This window comes from Haliaeetus albicilla, chromosome 2, assembly GCF_947461875.1.
Source record: "Haliaeetus albicilla chromosome 2, bHalAlb1.1, whole genome shotgun sequence".
NCBI lineage: Eukaryota > Metazoa > Chordata > Aves > Accipitriformes > Accipitridae > Haliaeetus > Haliaeetus albicilla.
In genome coordinates this window covers 46,745,388-46,766,079 of record NC_091484.1, presented here as the reverse complement: position 1 = coordinate 46,766,079, position 20,692 = coordinate 46,745,388, and the positions used below count along the sequence as shown (strand labels likewise).

General features: G+C 36.3%; 1 protein-coding gene across 16 annotated transcripts in view; it reads left to right on the top strand.

Moving 5' to 3' along the window:
• HDAC9 (histone deacetylase 9) overlaps positions 1-20,692 on the top strand; it is a 499,915-nt gene that overhangs the window by 398,554 nt on the left and 80,669 nt on the right. For 14 of the 16 annotated variants that reach the window (XR_011322675.1, XM_069773867.1, XM_069773840.1 and 11 more), the window contains 2 exons: positions 2,359-2,478; positions 2,791-2,888. Coding sequence is in view for 14 of the 16 variants with exons in the window: in XM_069773867.1 (XP_069629968.1) it covers positions 2,359-2,478; positions 2,791-2,888 (218 nt within the window). In the remaining 2 variants the exon portion in view is untranslated. Of the gene's footprint in view, positions 1-2,358; positions 2,479-2,790; positions 2,889-3,502; positions 3,622-20,692 lie in introns of those variants that run through there. The other 2 variants (XR_011322676.1, XM_069773871.1) reach the window with 2 other exon arrangements.

Sequence of the window (20,692 nt, the reverse complement as noted above, 5' to 3'; positions counted from 1 at the left end):
TATCTTTTAAATTTTTAATCTTTCCTTCATTTATTTTTACACTAAAATAAAAGACCTCTTTGTCAGTTTTTCTTATCCTTATTCCACCATGTGAATACATCTCCATTTTTTAACTGACTTATATGCCCTGAATACACTTGATCTACTAAGGGCAGAATATGAACACATTTCCCACATGGTAACATCCGCAGTCTTAAACAACACATTCCTTTGTCTAACCAGAGAAGTTACTGCTCTTCAAAACAGAGTAACCCTTCTTGGTGGAATTAAAGTTTAGACAAGAAAGGTAGCTTTGAGATTTTAATAATAATAATAATAATAATAATAATAATAATAATAATAATAATAAAAGAGCTCTCTATGCCCATTTAATATTTTTTCTTCTCATTTGAAAACTGTTACAGCGAGAATGTATCTAAAGCCCCAAATATGCATGGGAAAGAAAGACTAATTAAAATCACAAAATGAAGTCCTATTATGTTTTTACTCATAGTCTCTGCAAATCTATCTATATGGCCAACATAGCTTCTTTGGTTGTTGTTGCAATCCTTGTTCCGAGGTCATCCATACTTGCATGTATGTTAGCATGATCTGGGTGTGTTTTGGAGTAAACCAATTAATTCTGTCATAGTTGAAGACTGAATGGAATTCTGGGGTTAGTCTGCATGCCAGATTTTACTTCATTTGCCAGTCAGAGGCCTCTAACACTATGCTGGCTGCCTTCAAATGTCCAACAGCCTCACACCAGTGTGTGCTCCCTTGCACCTCCAACATGCGTTACATTTAACCTTGGCACTAAGTCACAGCTGGGCTGTAACTTCATGTTGTTTCAAGTATTTTCAACTGAGAAAAGAAAAGTAAGCATTATAATATTACCCCATAGAGGTCCCAGAGGAGGTCCAAGTCAAGCACAATGCAGTACAAGTAAGACTCAATCAATGTAGAGAGTCCTGAACTATGTGGATGAAAGTCATGGGCTACATCAGCTGGCAAAGAGTGCAAGCAATGGGCAGTGCTTGCTGTGCCATTGGCAATGTACACCTAACTCCAACCTTCCTGGAGTCTAGGCATCCTGAGGAAAACGAGACCATTGTTTCTCTGATCCTAAATTTGGTTCAGACCTCATGGTGTTTGTAAAATAAATACAGTCTGGGTGATAGTGTTGCCATTCAGAGTACTTTTCTGTCCTCCTTCTGAAATCTCAAATTAAATCAGAAATTTCAAAAAGGGATGGATTAAAGGAGGAGAATCAATAATATCTATAATTTTTCAGCTTCCTACAAATGCCAGTGGAGAAACTTACAAAAAAGACTCAGTTTTCTTTTACTGAAAGGCAAGTGAATTTTCCATTTTCACTTGCAAACTTTCTTGTGTGTCTAATCACATAGTACAATAGTAGAACTGTGAAAACAAAACTAAAAAAAAGAGGAAAAGTCCACAACATCAGCCTTTGTTATCTAGATACACTGTCAGCATTTCTTTTTCAGTATTTTATTTAATGACAGAATTTCTTTTCACTGGCATTATATAATGTTTGAAATATGGAGACTGGCCAAGGTCACTCCTTGATTGTGGAAGGCACATCCTATCTGCCAGATGATTTAATAGCTAATGAGATCATATTCCTATGTCTTCAACTGTTGCCGTCATGATTTTGCAAAAATGAAGTATGAAGTCCTTCCCGCATCTGGCATCTCTTTTGATGTGGATCTAACTGCTGAGGGACTGCTAACTGAACTGAATGTTTCAAGAAAGCCAATTTACTCAGCTGGTCGCAGAGCCTTTGACCTCAATAGTGGAACTTGGCAAATCAATGAATACACTTATGTTTAGTGTTCTGTCAAGAATTGTGAAAAAGCTCTGTAAACCATAGATCCTTCTGCAAAATACTAGTTTGTAGTTTAAACATTAGTCTTTCTTCAGAGGCCAATGAGGCTAGTTAATTAAGCCTGAGGGGTTATGAACTGTTGGCAGTTAATAAGTCATAAAATTCCTCCATAAAACAGGATGCTAGATTCCATCACTGAGGCAAGGAGTACAAAGAGCCGGTGTATAAATATCTAATTGTACAAAAGGACTGGGATTTCTCAATGACTGCTCATCTGGAGTCTCCAGGGCATGCTCGCTATGGTTTCCTGATTTTTAGAAGCCAGTTTAAAAAATGAGTGCATTAAAGAGTAATTTGCCTGAAAGTTCAGGAAGTATGGGGTGGTGAAGGGAGGGGGAAAGGGAAAGACAAAAGGAGGGCAAGGGAGAGGGAGAGAAACAGAGGGGGGGGTGGTAAAAGAAAGCAGAACTGAGCTCTCTACACTGAGTTGGACATTATTACATTTGTCATCTGTTTTCTTTCTCCTTTAGGATGTTCACCATGGCAACGGTACACAGCAGGCTTTTTACGCTGACCCCAGCATCCTGTATGTTTCCCTCCATCGCTATGATGAAGGCAACTTCTTCCCCGGCAGTGGAGCCCCAAATGAGGTTAGGTTTATTTCTTTAGAGCCCCATTTTTATTTGTATCTTTCAGGTAATTGCGTTGCATGATTACCCCTAATTTTCTTGTCCTTCTCTGGTTCTTTAAATTACACCAGATTACCAAATTGTCCACTGGGAGCAGGGGACCAGTGGAGAACAAGTGCATAACCCAGAGCAGTCCTTGTCAAACAAGGCTGGGCTGATCTGACATGTTGTTTGATGTTTGTTTCTAAAGCACACTTGAGAATTCCTCCCCCCCTTTTCCTCCTCCTTTTTCCTCCTCTTCACTCCTTTTGGCATTTTATTCCTATTTTTCAGGTTGGAAGTGGCCCTGGTGAAGGGTATAACATAAATATTGCTTGGACAGGTGGCTTGGATCCTCCTATGGGCGATGTTGAGTATCTCACAGCATTCAGGTTGGTACCTTTTTCTTTTACAGTTATGAAAACCGGTTGTAGAACATAAGCACATGAATAAGAGCTAATGTAATCTTGAAAGACAGGAGAATGACCCATGGTGAAACTAACTTAATCCTAGTATCCCAGTATACGAAAGCTTAGTAAATAATAAAAATGGATAATTTAATTGTTGTGATCATCCACTCAGAATTGACAAAAAAAGAAGTCTAATGATTTAATCAGTCACTCATTTAATCATTATTATATCATGCCAGTAAAATGACTTTGAGCTTGCTCACTTCTCTACCTACAAAATTTAAATGTAAGCATTTATACCAGGCAGAAGAAAATTACTGCTCACATCCACACTGACTGCAGTTGCATGCAAGTAGAGCAGATAGAAAGCAATATGAAGTATGGTCTGAATCCAGCGTTCTTCATTCACTTAAAAGTCTCATCGTGATGCTCACAGATTTGACCAATTGGATTTTACTATGAATGGCAGTGAAGCGTTATTTACTTAAAGTCAAATAATTGTAAAATATCTCAGTAAGAATGATAGGAAATGTTGCATGCTGTATTTCTCTTTGCTTTCAATAGCTCATTCTAAATGAAATTTTATTCTTTCATAGGTGATGCATCATAATCTTTAGTCTTATTTTCATGGGACCAGAGGAGATAAAAACAGTTTAAAACACACTCTTTTAGACTTTCAGTAGTCCTGTCTTACATACACAATTTCCTTTCATTGTAAAGCAGTCCAGTGGAAGAGTTTAGTGGGCACTCACCTCTCAAGATTGGGCAAATGCTACGTGTTCGAAAAGATGTTTCATTTAGTGGAAACTGATATGCAAGAAAGGCAATGAGACAACTAATGTGTATCTCCAATCACTTTCAAGACTTCTAGTTTCAAGCAGTGCATTTACCTTACATAGCTTTTGACTATATTCTATTGGAAATACATCACAAAAAGTATAAAACTAATTTATTTTTTTTTCTGAAGCACTCCTGTGCAGTCCATGAAATAATACGCGGAGGACCTGTTAAACAACACACCTGAATTCAAAGTCTAAGCCCTAGACACAAAAATAGCCTTACAAATTCACAATATCACACTGTTATTGTGGAAAAGGTTTTGATTTTATTTACAACATTTGCCTGTATTTAAAGAGTCTAAACAAGTAGTCAGTGGCAAGCTCCAAATTTTCTACATCTCGGTATTGCCTCAAGCTCTTTCTAAGATCTGTCTTATTCTTTGATGAGATTTTACAGAAGTTAGGGGACTGGATGGTTCAAATCACTAGTATTAGTGTCTGATACTAATATATCTGGTATGATCACCCCAAAATTCTTGGTTTGGATCCGACCTGTTCCAATAATGATATAGGTAATGTGGCCATCTAATACTGTGGAGAATGGTGGTCCCAGCTTACTGAACAGAAGACTCACATAACCGAGACTAAAATCATAATTGGTACCCCTGCCATCCTGACAACAAAATCCTGGGCTTAATACTACCTTTTCAAAAGTGTACTTTGCAGTTCTAGTTTAAGGCACACTAGTAAATAGTTTGGAGCAGCTAATATTGCTGCTGTACCTATTACTCTGCTTCAGAGTTAGAAGGAATTTCAATCTCTGTGCCTGAGCAAAGCAGCACTATTCAGGAAAATAAAATTCATGTAAGCTACTACACACTGACTAATCATTTACAGACATACCACTAAAATAAATGTGTAATTATATAATTTTTTTAATACAGATAATTTCACAGTAAAGTTTGGGATCTCACTTAAAAGAATTGCTGATGGTGCAAAATTTAATGCTGCTGTTTTAAATGCATCCATTTAACCTTGAGATTAATGTTGTGATTAATGTGAAGGTTATACATTGTGTTACATAGTTAATTGCTTTTTTTTTTTTTTAAGAAATATAGTGCTGTTGACTGATTACAATAGATACTGCTGTTTTCCTTTTCTCCAAAAGAGTAAGAATGACAGGAAATGTTTCCCTACACCCTAAGCCCCTTTTTGCCTGTGCACAGTCTTTGTGCCCTCTGTAGGGCTTATTGATATGGGTTTGGTATGATGGTTTTGAGTGGGGATCAATCAAGCAAATGGCATGGAACTTCGAAGGGCGAATACAAAAATCTGTGCATTATGTAGGATAGACCAAGTAGCTATTTTCTATGGATCTGATCTGAATGGTAGGTAAATTTACAACTCCTGGTAAAGAGACACTTAATCTGTGGTTCAGAATCTATCCCTGCTATTATCCAAAATGTCACAAATTATGTAGCCTGCATTCTCAGTTTGGCCAGGACAGAATTGTGAGACAGTATTCAGGAAAGAGAGATCCACAGTTCAGTCCTTTAGCCATAGATAGAAAGGAAGGTACAGTCTTGGAGAAAATCAATAGAAGAGTTGCTAAAAACCCCAGCAAGTCAGCTGTTGTTCTGGGGTTTTGACCTGTAACATGTCAGTTGTTAAGAAAATAAACAGTGAGTTTTGTAGATAGGAAAATGGGCTTGATTTTTATTTCAGATAAATTGATTTTAGAAACAAAGTTACAGAGAAGATCCTAACTAAGGGGTGGGGAAAATGTTGGACATCCTCAATTTTAAGAGAAAAATAAGGGATAAAAATGGAGAGATTTTCTCTTTATACCTACTCCCCAGTAGACAGAGAGGTTATGCAGTATTCAATCCCCAGCGAAGGCAGGAGAGGGTGTTGGTGAAGGTCCTCTCCAAAACCAAGGTGTGAATAAGTTTGCAGACGGGTGGAGCCTGTTTAGAGAGAAGCCAAAGTTTCCTGCCTTCTGGCTGCCTCAAGAGCCTAATCCTTTGAGTTCTTAGGAACTGAGAAATTTGCATTAAAATCATCTAAAGCTCCCTAGGGGGTACATATAACCTTCACTTTCTCACCAGCAGAGCCCTAGTTTCTTCATAAAATTGCACCAGGCACATACTTGAAGTGTCAACAGACATGACACTAGGTAGCTCGTTACTGCTTGATTGACTGTCAAATTTCACAGCAGAGATCCTTCCGAATGATAATGTCCATGGAAATAGAGACCAAGGCTTTTTTCTGCCTCTAGAGTTTTGCCCATAATCAGGTATTGTATATGACGATGTATCTGATATCAGGTATAGGTTCTTAGGCCAGAATCTATTTGTAGAACAGTATAAGCATTTACAGGCACATACATATACATGCAGGTAGCTGAATATTAGTTATTTTCCATTGCATAAATCACTAGATAAATCTATTTTAAGTAAATCTTGTTGGGACTGAATGAGATTACACCTTACTCTTCCTCCAAACTGTCCAAGAAAATATTTCTATTTCTTCAGGAAAAAGCAACTTTCATGTGTAAAAATGCAGAAAATTTGAAGATGAGTTAGAGGCATAACACAGAATAATCACTTCAAAGGCATGCTGAGTGAGTGGCTCCAGTGGGACTCCAGTGGGAGACAGGACAAAATACAGTGCTGGTTTGTGTCTGCCATTTTGATTTCAGTGCTATATGAGGAGTCTTTATCGTATTTTTAAACTAACTCTTTCTAGTGCAAAATCAAATTTAAATGGCTGTAGCTGGTTTGAAGATGAAGACTGCTCTTTCATGCATAAAACAATATGTTTTCCTTTCCATTTCTTTCCCATTTCTACTAAGAAAATATGTTTGCTTATGTTAACTACAAGGAGGTAGTAGAAAATGTAGGCGAGAGAAGTTTCTGTAGAATGGAACAGTACAGTAATCAAATCACTATACCTTTTAATTTTGCCAGAAGAGTTTTGTTTGATGTTTACCATAGTTAAGCAACTGGTCTAGCTACAAAAATCCTTGCAATAATGTCCTTTTTCTAAAGGGTAGGCATCTCTTTCCCTATGATAACAAAACCACACAGCTCTTTTCCATTATTCTCAAGGCCTGATGTATCTTTCCCTCTAGAGTTTTGTTTCATCATTTACTTCCACCTATTCAGGTTAAATTTGATTTAATCTCTTTGAAAGCAATAGAATATGGTGGCTATTTTCTAAGAGGATGATTCTACACTCGAGTTTATGAGGATGTAATCCACTCTCTTCTGCCAATAGTTATAGAAAAAATAAGAGCAACGGTCAACTACTAGTGTTCAAATAATTATTTTCATAAGCTCCACATTATACCACATGTGGTCAGTAAAGGAGGCAGCAGACAGAGGCTTAGGTCTGTGTTGTACATGCACATATGTATATGTATGTACTTGGAGTTTACAGAGGACAGGAGAGATGTGTTTCCATAAAGCAGAATATAGAAAACGCAGGAGGCAGCGGAAACAAATATAAGTGTTCAGAAGAGTTAGGAAGAAGCAAGAGACAGAAGGAAACTGGGGCGTGCCTTCCAACTGCTTTGCACTGCTTTTATTCAACAAAACAGCTGTAAATTTAGCTTAACCAGCCACTATGCTCTGGCTGCTTTGCTCTACTCCAGAGTAGCATAAAACAGCTACAGCATATCAAGGAACCTGGCCATAAAAGCTTTCATAAAATGAAACGTGTGTGTGTGTGTTTCTTGGAATGATTAGAAATAGCCCATGATAATATTATCTTTGAGTTCAATTTTTAGTAGTCACATGTATGATTTTAATTTGAGAAGGTGAGCAAATTCAGAAGACACAGGTGACATTAAGGCAGAATTAAGGATGAACTATATCCACAATTTAATTTAAAATACAGCACAAAATTTATAATTACCCCAAAATAATAATTTTAAACAGAGGTAATTCAAAATCAAAATCATATTTGAAACCACATATGTTAAAGTGTAAAAATGAAAGAAAAAGGTGTGCAGAAAATTTTCACTCTGTCTTACAGTTCTCAGTGCTTGTTTTGGGAGAAAATAAATATGTTTAAAATTCTGTATTCTAATATCTGATCAAAAATATTAAGAAATATTCATTGGAATCTTGTGGCCTTACAAGGCAAAGTTAAGGTTATTCGAGAGATTATGTTGATGTATACCAACCCTTTTTTTTTGTCTTATTTTTGTATTTCCTAATCTGATGACATTTAATTTTGATATTTCAAATTAAAAACTTTGTAAATGTATTTTTGTTGCTTTTCAAATATATTCTCCTTGTTAACTCTGTTTCAGCATAGGTACTACAAATTTTTTTGACTTTTTAGGTTATAATGTCATACATAAACCCTAAAAAGACCACTCAGAGAAAGTATGTCTATGTTTTCCGTATGATTTTTCATATAAGTATACGTAAATAGTATATATTTGTATATATTAATTTAATTTTCCAGTAAATTTTATAACTTTTTGTTCACTGAGGAATTGGAGGTAACAGCTTTAATAAGTTTTGTGTATCCTGTTGGTATTGAGTTTCATGGTCATAAGTATGCGTGTCTGAAAAACAAAAATTCTTTGTTTTAGCTCAAATCACTAGTCTTTCACTTTTGTTAAACATCCATTTGTTCTTGTACTACGTGTGTAGATGAAGTGTACATTCTTGCCTATGAATATTTATTATTTTAAATACATTTATATTATCTGCGTTATTTCCTTTCCTATTTTTCTTCTCTCAAAATACAGTATTTCTGGCCTTTTCAATCTCTCTTCATTTAGGAATGTGTCCAGTTGCCAAATCTTCTTAATTGCTCATCTCTGAAGCTCTGCTATTTTCTAGAAATGAGCTAAATACACCACATGAGGGCGAACCATCGATTTATATTATTTTTAATATTATTATGGCTTTCTTTGACATCACTCTTCTGCAATATTGTATAACTCTCTGACTGGGTAGAAACCTTGGTTTCTTATAAACATAACAAAAGAATGTAGGAAACAAAACCCAACATTTTTCCTAGCTGTACCTAACTATTTACAGTGAGTCATAGTCACACACATAGTCACACCACAACAATGGTATGTTGTGATAATGTTTAGTGAATTCCACCAAGAATAGCTTTTGAGAAAAAAAGTTCTTTTAAATGATAATTCTAAATACCCATAACTTAATGCTATTATTTTTTATGGCTATAATGTCCAGAGGCTGCTGCTGAGGCTATATTTTGCTAGACTGGATCTAGAAAATATGCTAAGACTCAGTTTCTGATTCAAGTGTGAAGAGATAAAAGGACAAAGGTGTGGGAGAGGAAATAAAAAAGCCGAGTTAGCCGCTCAGACTCCTGAGTCAATAAAAGAACTAGAAGCAGACAGAACTAACATCTTCAGAACTTTAATTTATTGTGTTATCAGTGAACTCCATTAGCAATGGCCTCAGTCTAGCAAAATGCCATGTTTATCTTTACTAATGGAAATCAATTATTTATTTCTCAATATTTTGCTTTACAATAACTGGTAAAGATTATCCCAGCTATTGTTATCTCTCCTGTCTGTTTGCTGACAGCAATGTGTTCAGCATTTCACTGTGTAAAGAGGAAGGCAGAATCTCTGTCATATGTATGACAGGCAGATAATGATTTACCCCAATGTAGATGGACATTATTGAGAGTGCTAACTATCTGCAATCATTCTGCATTGTCATGGGCATAGTACTGCTTTTATGAAGAAAAATATAGCTGAACAGAACACAGTCATGGAAGCTCTAGGAAATCTATACAATGGTTTCTGTATGGATATATATAGTTTGCTTTCAGTCACCCACAGCATTCTGCAGCCATAAGTTATAATTTCAATCAGGTTTTCATTTCTGATTTTGTCCACTTCTTCCAAGTGTCTTTAAAAGGTGAGCATTTCAATCAGAGATGTCTTTCTTTTCCTTTCTGCTGTAGAAAATGTCTTAGGAGAATTCAAAGAAAGGTACACCAAACAGCTATAAAAAGATGACTTAAGAATGCCTGAGCAGTTCCTTTTGAAGAAGTCTGAAGAAGGTAGAATTTTGCTTGGAATAATATTTTTTAAATCTGCTTAGACTATAAGTTTCATACGTAAATATTCAATATTCCTGAGGATTTGTGGCTTTTGAGTATTTTTTTTTTGAGTGTGGTGGGGGAGGTTTTGTAATAATGGTAAATTTTCATGCTTTTTTTCTTGTTTCTTGACAAATGTTCTGAGCATTCAGATGATTAGTATCATGGGGATAGGGACAGAGTCCTTAGGAAATGGACAAGCAGAGTTAAAAGCATTTGAAACACTGGTATAAACAGCTTTTCAACATTTTGTTATACTTCAAAGTTCACCATAAAACTAAAACTGGCAACACTGTTTATAACCTGTGACCTCTTGTTCTTCTTACTTGTTTATTTTTATTTGGAAAATCTAACTTCTTCTCACCAAACTACCCTAAATATTCACCTTTACTGTACCAGGATTTTTAAAACTGTGTATGACTCTCCTTTCATTCACTGGAACTACAGAAATTAAACCTTTCATTACAGAAATTAATTAGTGTCGGCTTACTTTTCTACAGATGCACAGTTTCTTTTATTGACATGGCAGAGTAGGGGGTGGAGGAGAAAGGATAATAAAATATGGCATGTGTCAGGTTTATGTGGTTCAGGTTAAAAACTATTTGATTAAAACCCCAAGCCATACATGGTCTGTAGTTTCAAAGTACTGAAAAGTACCTGAGCTCTGTTCCGATATAACCGTTTTCCAATTTTTGTCAAGCCAGAAAGATGAAAGAATAGAGGTGTATGGATAAAGAATTGCCATATTGTCAAATACTTTGATAGAAAGCTGAGAAATATCACCAGAAACATCCTGGAAGAAATTAAACAGCAGCAAGGGTACAGAAGATATTTTTATCCTAAAAGTCAAAATATCTGCGGCATTTTGATGGAGATAAATTTCAGGTCTGAATTAAAAGTCCTACAGCAACACTGAGCGATTGTATAGATGTCCAGCCCCAATTTAAATTTTGTTGCTTTATAATAACTTTTGAGAACTACACTGTAGCCTGTAAAAAATATCCACATGTTCTCTGCTGGAACAGCTCCAGACTGTAACAGAACCACTAGATTGCACCCTGGTGCTTTATGTATTGTTTAATTGTTTTCCTTTGGTGGATATTTTTATTAAAAGCCCATTATCCAGAATCAGACAGAAGTGTTGTTTCAAGAACAGCAGAAACAGAGGCCTTTCAGCTACACAGTTCTTATTCATGCTTTCTTTAGCCAGCTTAGCTAATGAGACCTCCACTATTCTTCTTTTAATAATTAAAGAAGAAAAAGAAATGGAAGTTTTTATTTTGCTCCTTTCAAACATAAGCAGGATTGCAAAGAAGTATTGTGAGGTTCTGTGTGTGCTCATGCACCTGTGTCTCAGTGTAGGTTTGTGTGGATACCTCCAGGGCATGCCTGTGCTTATAGATGTTCTCATGCTTTTGCACTAATAACTCCTTGGAGATATTTTTTAATACTAATGATTTTGTGTACCTGTGCTACACTTTGCCCATAAAGTAATTGAATGAAAGGAATAAGTATTTTTTGTAGAAAATATATTCTAGCAAATAAAGCTCCAGTAATTCTGAAGAAAAATAGAAAAATCTGGCAAGAGTCAGATTTTGAAATCCTGAATTATGCTGAATAGCACTGTTCTCAGTGCTGCAAGATCTTATGAGGTTTCTTGTTACTGGATATTTTTGGAGCCCCAACTCTGAGTATTTTATTACTTCTTAAAGTCAGCTTTTAGTCTTGTGGAGAGATGTTTGAAACTATGAAAACATGTATGTCTCAAAAATAGATATCTAATGAAAAAGTTCAGGGAGGTCTATGACTCATGATTATGTGGCATTAGCAGTACTGCATGAGCCACAAGTAATCCCATTAAATCAGTGCAGCTTCTTGAAGAATAAGTTGTTACCCAGTGTGAGGGAATCCATCAGACTTCAAACTCCTAGCCGTTAATTGTTTCTTACAGGCAGTATAAGAAAAATGCTCAGTCATAGGGTGACTTAACCATGTTTGGCATATTTGTATATTTTTTCATGCAAATTGGGTCTTTATCCTGTGATCACATATACTAGGGTTAGGATTTAGAAGTAAATCAATTATTTGTGTCATTGGCTAATGCAGGTCTCAGTTCTGCACACCAGCATAATTTATGGCTAAGATATAGCGTTGTTACTTACACAAAATGGTAGCTTCTTGCAAAAGTCATTGTTAAAAGAGTTTGTGAAAGCAGAGGCTCTTCACCAAGTAAATGTGATGGATCTCATCTTAGATACTGTGACTGCGTTTAACCTAATTAAGCAATCAAATCTTTACGATTATATACAAGCACTTTCATGAGTTGTTATGCCATGAAACAAAACCAGCTTTTGAAGTATTTCATTAGCTGATTCATATATTTACCTACCACAAGCATTCTGGACATATTTATATCAGGTGTTAAAATAAAGTTATCAAAATTATTAATTTATAAAAAATTCATGAAAAATGAAACCAAAAAATTACAGCATAGTATAAACCAGGTTGAAAATAGCTATATCTAGGATGCATTTCTCCTGCGTCCTGCATAGGAGTGCACATGCATATCAGATGATATAAGGTGGAGGGCTGAAGGGAAGATGCAGTTTATTTGGTTCCTTTCTCCCTGTCAGTAAACTGATTGGTCTCTGCTGCTTTCTCCCTCCTGTGCAGGGTGTCCATTACTAAGTAGAGATGACTAAAGACAGCAGTTCCAGTAAGTAGCAACTGTCCGTGGTTTTGACATGTGATATTCTTCTACAGTGGAACAAAACCAAAGCTATTTGAAAGTTTCCAAGAAAACAACTAAGTGTTTGTTTCAAACCTTTTTGTGACAATGTTCATCTCTAGCCTCATGGTGAGGACATCACTCTAAGAAGCAAAAAAACTTTAAGTGAAAAATCCCATCCCTGAATGATTGAAAACAATTTCTTGTTCCCTATTCTTACGAATGAACCTGACCTCATCACATCTGAAGTTAATGCCTTTGCTGTCAGACTATTTGGAATAATTTTTTTCCACTCACTCTTAAAAGAAGCCTCCCTCTGAAAAATATCAAAGTGATGTACATCTACAAAAAGATTATATTTTAGTAAAAGAGTACATTTCTCAAAAAAGTTACAGTTCTAATCCTGCATTATTAGGCTGATGGGAGACTGGGGGCTAGTTATCTCCCTATCCAGTCCAACCCTCCTACCTCACCAATCAAGATTTTTACAGATTATGAAATTATTGTTGTTAAACCTCTGCAAGTGCTTCAATTCCTGTGTCACTGGGACTTCTCCTCACGCTTTATTAACATCTGCTTCACTGCCTATGTGATGAACTCTCTACGGAAACTGATTCCCCTTGGATCTGAAAATAACAATTTATTATCTGCTCATTTACCTCACTTTGTTCTACAAAGAAAAAGTATTTCAAAAGGTTGCCCATTGTTTTCAGTATCATTCTTGTTAGAAACAGCAAGCAAAGCCAGCAAAAGAAATGTAACAGCTTAAAGACCCTGTGATTTCCAACTGATTGAGAAGGCAGTGATTTCATTCTCACTGTAATATCAGCTGGGCCACTGCTAAGAACTATTAGCTGCCCCTGAAAGTGAAAACATGCAGTGGATGAGCATTCTTGAGTTAATTTTGACTTGCTCTGTGTCAAATTCAGTCATTGGCCCCTATGTAAAAAATCACTGAAGAAACCCAGAAATTTTTATGCTGGTTTTTTTGGTCTTGCAAAGTGAATTTAAGAACTTCAAAGTTTTGGAAATATTTTTCCAATAGTACCAAATAGTAGAAATAATTTTTCAATACTGAAAATACTGCCCCCTCCCCTTTTCCTTTCACATTTCTCTCTTGAGGTCATAATTTGATCATTCACCAAATTCTTCACAGTAGCCCTAACTCCCCTTTTCCTCCTACAGCTCTGTCCTATGGCTCTGATCACAAAGTTGCTCCTGATTTGTTCTTCTTTTCAAACTCCTTTACTTGGAACCAGGGCCTCATTCTTTTTCATCTTCTGATCTACCTGGGATATAAGCTTTTCTCTTCCCTTATTCATCTATTTAACCTCTCATTCCCCTCACAAGAGGCTCTTGTCCCTTGTGATACAATCATGTTTCATTGAAAAGAAAAAGTGCTGTTAAGCTCTCTCTCTATCATCTTCTCTCCTTTCTCCATCTCTATCCCCAAGACCATTGAGTGTACAGATTGCTGTCTGTCCTCTGGTTCAGGTCTAGACCTTCTCCAAAATAGCATCTCAGCCTTCTTTTCCTCTGAAACCATTCTTAGCATAAACCTCTCCTAGCCCATAGCTCAGAGTCTATATTTCACCCTCATCTTCCTTGGCCTGTGTGTCATCCACTTTTATTGACCCTGATGGTCTTTGTCTTGAAAATTCATCCTTCCCTGGCTTCCATGTTCAGTAATCCCTGGCCTCCACTCAACATTTCAAGTAGCTCTTTTAACTTGCCTTTTGGAAGAATCAACATTTTCCTCCTTGAGCTTTCTTCAGTGATTCCATGGCATTCTGCTTTTTTGGTCCCTCCTCCTCCTCCTTCTTTGTGTCTGTCTAGAGGACAGTTCATCCACAATACAAATCTAATTATTGTTTGTCAGCCAATTACTCCTCTGTTCTAGGTATGTGTCCTCTGTGCATCATGAAAATTTATAGTAACTTTATGATATACTAGTTGAGGAAATCTGACTTTAGTTCAAGCTCAACCTTACCAAACTTTTACCCCCAAGCCATTCCTACTGCCACTCTCTATAGGCAAAACCATCTTTCTGTCTGTCAGACAGACAAGTTCTTGTGTTACCTTTGACCTTCTCTGTTGGAAGTCACAACCCATCAATGTCTAAATTTTGCAAATTCTTTCTGTAGCATGTCTGGAAACACAGAATATACTACCATTCCAACCAGCTAAAGTGATTTCTAAGCTTTTGCCATTTTACTATTGCAATGTCATTCTCAGAATGCTGCTATGAATTTCATTTTCCAAATCATGATACCAGGTACAGGTTTTCTGCTTTTTCTGGTGATAATGTTTGTACATGCAGGGTATTCTCATAAACAGTTACAAAACTACTTCGTTAGCCTCCTTGAAATCTTTTTTTACATTTCTATTTTGCTGTATTGCCTCCCACAAAATTGGACAGTAGTTGAATTCCTATACTGCTAAGATTTCTTCTAATATTCTGGCTTGTACAGCTTCTGCCTGTGGCTCCCGAAGTCCCCATAGAGTATATAGACAGGAGCCATCTTTTTCTTCCTTCTTTGCAGTGTCTTATGCAATGGGGTTTTGGTTCATGACAGTACCTCCAACGCATTGTAGTAATATAAATATGTTTGTTATTATTAAGGGTAATAGTAAGATGTTAGGAGTTAAAAGGTTAATTTGGGAGGTAAGTTGTTCCTCTCCCCATCACGTTGCATGAGAGGTACACACCCCCAGTACTGGTGACAGTGGCTGCATGTAAGACATGGGGTCACATGAGCTGGTACACTGGCTGGGACCAAGGCTAGAATCAGGTCGTCTGCTCTAAGGCAAAAGGGAGTGTCTTCCCAGGACTTGAAAGAGGGAGATGGAGGGATTGAGTCCTCTAGCCCAGATGAAAGACATGAAGTTCTTTGTCTTTTATGCAAATTTTAATGACTAGAATTTATTTGGGACATGGTGACATGGACTTGTGTTCTGGAACTCTTCTTTGTCAACTGAAACATAAGTATGCTACTGGTAGGATTCAGTCCTTCCCCAAACTGGCTTTGGAAGTGTGATCTGTCTCAAGAGCACAGATATCACTCAGTATCACTTCCGCAGCATCTACGATCTCATTAAGCCCATGAGCATACGTATCTTGTTGACATCTGATGAAACATGATGATTATCAACAAAATGTAGGGCCTGTTGTACACTGTATCACTTCAAACACAATGAGGTTATTAAGGCTTAATTACAAAAGAAACAGTATACATGTTTTGCAAACTTGTAGAATGTCACTTGCAGAAGTTAAGCAAGATATAAGAGTTTCCTAAGTTTCTATTATAGTTTTATTTCCAGCAGTATTCTTTGACAAACTAAATAAATTACTGCATGTATTGGACCTCTGAGGCTTGGGGCAAAGAATGGAAAAATTATTTACAAAAGCTTGAAAATATTTAATCACTAGAGGCAGGGGGCAACTGTGTTTTAATTAGCAGTTCCTCAGGCCATTGGCTGGCTGGAGGCTTTCTCAAACAACCACACAAATGCACTGAATAGCTGTTTGCCAGCCTTAGGGTCAGGCCTGAGATGAAACAGATAAGATAATTGGCTCTAATGAAATCCAGAAGGCCTTGGCTTTCTTGTTTGAGCTTGGATTTGAAAAGTGCGTGTGGAAGTGAGGCTTAATTCAAACCAGTCCTGAACTAGGCCCGTTTTTCAGTGACTTTGATATTGTTTGAAGTTCTGAAAGTGTTCGCCACACCACTAGCCTGCTGGGCTGGGCCTCCCCGGTCACCTTAATTACTGAGCTTTATTGCTGACTTTACTACACAGGAAAGGAGCCATTATATGTTCCATCAACATCAGCTCTCCTCAGATTGGAGGAAAGGGCAGGGTGAAAGGCCACTGTAGGAAGGCAAAAACTTCACTTTGAGGTAGTCAGATCATTTACCCGTGTTAAATTTCACTATGCTATGTGTGTACATTCCTCACAACACAGAAGCCAAATTTCCATATTTTTTTTTAGCAAGTGATTACTTTTCAAAACATTTTGTTTGTGTCTGATTAGCAGAAGGGGACGTTTATTCTTAGAGGTGGAAAGAAGGCAAATTGTAACAAACGCCTAATTAATCATCACAGGGGAAAGAAATCTAGTTAAAATCTGTAATAAAGAGAAATTGTTCTTAATGCTTCTTTGAAGTGGGAATAAGTGAGGAAACCCCTATGGTGTGTTTGCAGACCTGACACCCTACAGAACTGACTCCTTACAGCCAGCCTGATATCTTGAGGGTAACTTGTAATGTGCTCTCCAAAACCAGAAAGGCTCCTGTGAAATACTGTAAGGACAAGCAACAACTGAGGTATTTTAGCAATGTTGGTTGTGAGTTATTCTCTTCATGATAATTACTTTCAGAGTTTGGTCCTAATCTCTTTAGCTGCTCCAGCTGGTGGTGCTGCTGGAAAAAAAAGCTGAACTTGTGTGCATGAATGCGTTTTCAGATCTAGACACTCTATATCAGGAGAGACGTCTCTCAGTCTTCAGGATCCAGTGTCTGGGGCCACGGAGGTCCCTGTGAAGACTGCTGTCAGGAAACCTGGGACAGATCCTGCAAATGCTTAAACATGTGGCAGAATATATTTACATGTTAACTCATTATTAAGTCAATCAGACTACTAGCCTGAGTAAAGTTACACATGTGCATTTATGTTTGCAGGATTGGGCCTCCCGAGACTAATGAAAGTGTATAATATTGGCCGATTTGGGCCAGATCCCATATTACTAACACTAGCACATAATAAAAGAAATATTGATGAATATTACTTTCTAGTGGAACTGAAACTGTGAAGTTCAGATCAAGATACACAAAACTTTTCTCCATGAGCTTGGGAGGCAAATTAAAAAGGACTGAAAAATCAGTTCTGTTGCTGTCTACTCTGTGAGCATTTTATTTTGTTTTTGTTTTTTTTTTATTTTCTTTGTGTTTGTTTTTTTTTTTTTTATGTAGCTAATATTTCTGTTTTTCTTAAAAGCTTAAAAATGTCTTGGATTCCTTCATAAAAATTAGAAACGTCACAAAGCTACATTCTGCAGAGTATTCAGCCCTTTCCTTAAGGCAACACTGTTTCACAAAGAAGGCTTCTGTAATTCAAGCTAGTTCCACCTTATTTTATTTTATAAATAATATATATACTATAATGCAAATTTTATGTATGTATAGCCGAAGATTTTTTAACACAAAGGACTCCTATTTAAGAAGTCTGAAGGCTTCTTGTTTTTCTTCCCTTTCATATGGCCTGTCATTTTAACATGTTTTATGTTAGTAGAATAGCAAATCGGTTATATGCTTTAAAGAGAAGCAGCAGGTTTCAATATTTTTATCAACATTTTGTGAAATTTTAACCTGTTAAACTCATAGCCAGCATCACAGGGAGCTGGTTATATCTTGATGCGTATTTTATTAGCACTAATGAATCTCTCTCTGAGCTGAGAAAATATCTTTTGAAATCATCATAATTCATTACAATTATCAGAAAACAATAATATCCCTTCTAATAGAAAAGGTTGTTTTGTGAGAAAATAGTGGTGTAGATGTCATAGTGTGAGAATGTGAGAGTTCCTATAAGCAATATTTCCAGATGGGCAGATGTTCTGCTCTTTATTAAACAGAAGATTTTGTTTGCTGTCATTTTTTATAACTAAATAATAAGACACAAACTTCCTTTTTGACAGCATGCTTCCTAAGAGGTAGTTTGGGCTATTAATGTTGTAAATCATAATACTTGTCTGATTGTACTTTCAGCTACATTCACATTTTGTAGAGGCTAATGTGATTTAGAGGAGCGTATATGATGATATAATATTATAGCATAATGGAAAAGATTTACTGACTAGGAGAAGTGAGATTATATAATCTATTAGTGATTTAATTCATACCTTGCACATATGCCTAATGATCTCGTCAATAGAAGGAATAGGACTATAAAATCTACTGGTGGTTTAATTTGACCTTTGCACATCTGTCTACAAACTTTATAGAGTAAAGTTAAGCTTAGGTGGGTGGTGTAAGTCAAGCAGGGGATAGTGACTGAGGAAGCATTTTATTGCAGGAAAAAATTCCCTGGATGCTTAAACCACTTATTTCCAAGGTTTCCAACAATGTTTTTAAGGTAGTACAATGCTTATTACTAAAAAGTGTCTTTTTTTTATATGGGGAGCTAAGGGCTACACAGTTTCATAATTTCCACCTTACTTACAATTGCTTGTAAATCTGCAGTTTAATAAAAGGAAGTCTAACAAAAATATTCATGAAGTAGCCATTATCTGATAATGGTGTTGTGTTGTGTATTTTCAAACCACTATAGAGACCACACAGAAAATCACTGGCTGAGCCAAGAATAAATGTTGGACTTCATTACTTTCCTGCATCTTTTAAATGACAGATCTAAAAAAATGACTGTTAGATGTCATCTTTCTATCTGTCCACCTGCTCCCCTGTTAAAATTTGAAGGTAGATTTTGATTCTTCTTTTCATTAGTCTTCCTTTGTATCATTTTAGAATGTGTAAAGAAGAAGTAAATTGAACCACTTGGGTTCAGTAAGTCACTTTTAGATGCAACGACCGTGACATATATTTTGGCAGCACTGCTTTTTTTACACTCTTTGATAACAAGAGGGTAACTGGAAGATAAATGCCATAAAGAACATTTAATTGGATGCTGGATGCTTTACCTGTTTATATAATTATAGATTGCTTTCAGGCACCCTTTACCCTGGTAAAGAACAGAGAAAGAGTTAATAAGGACATTACCTACCTAAGGTATATACACGTGGGTTTTGGCTGTGACTTTTCATTGCTGTACTCAGTAATAACAGTGGGAATAATTCACTCCAGAGAACTTTCATGGAAGATGCCGTAGGTATGTAATTCTTTTGACTGAGGAATTCAACTGGGATACATTTCTCATATCATGGCATATGCTATATTCTCATAGATTACTTTTGTGTGATGTGGGAGATCAAAGGATTGTACTCTTATTTCCAGGACTACAATAAACTTGAAAAGAATAAAAGGGAATAATGGTGAATATTGCATAAAACAAATGGGAGCTAATACAATTTGGAGAAAAGAACAATTAGAGGAAAAATGAGGACAGCATGCTTCTTTATTGTTTTTGGTTGTAGTGTGAAGTCTTGCACCTGCTTGTTAACAAGGTCAGATTTAGGATTAAGAAAAAACAGGGAGTGCTTTTAGTTGCATATTTTCTCCTAATAGCTCTGTTTCCTTAATTTAATTCATATGTACAGTATTCCAAAATAACTACAGTGATTGATAGGGCTGTAATAAAACACAGGAAAATACACACAAATTCAATGTTTCTCTAAAAATTTAAAAGACTTCCAACTGCATTCTATTTATTATTGTGCTTAAAACATTTTTAGCAGAAGTGAAATTCTGTTCTAACAGTAACATGAACCATTACTTTGAATTTGCAGTCAATCCTATCTTAGATGCTTTAAAAAATGGACTAATTTTTTATTTAATGGTAGCTATTGTGTAACTGCAGTTCCATACTATTTGTGGCATATTAGGTTGTGTAAGGATTGTGGAATTAACGAAGTGCCAAGTCCTGTATTGCCCATGCTGCTTATAAATACTATTATTCTTAGTAAAATCTAGATAATTACTGTTATAAGTTATTATAACAGTATTAGCTGCCCAGATCAGACTATGATCTTTGCACTGAAAAAGCAGCAATATACAAGCCGTTTGTTGAGAGGGAACAGAAGGTTCAGCCTGCTGTGTAGAAACAATTTATATTAGCACCCTAAAGGAAAATGTGGAAAGCAGCCATACATTTTCAGATCTTAGTTGAAAAATTTGATTATACAGATGTGATTAACTTCCTTATGTCCTTTCTACTTTGAACATGAAGAGAGATGACTTTACAGTTGGAAAAAGAAGCTTGAGTTCCTCTGCTCTCTACCCAGGAGACTGTCTCTGCCCCACCTTATTGGATGGAGAATAGCGTTAATGGAAGGCTTCCTAGAATGGTTTCTCTGCTGGAGCTTTTAGTCTGATTGACTCAATAATATTGAAGAAGCTGAGACTTTTGGCTTCTTATTTCACACTAGGTTATGGTTAAAAACTAGCATATAACAAAGATGAATTCAGGGTCAAATTCAGAAATCCAGGCATGTCCCTGCAAAG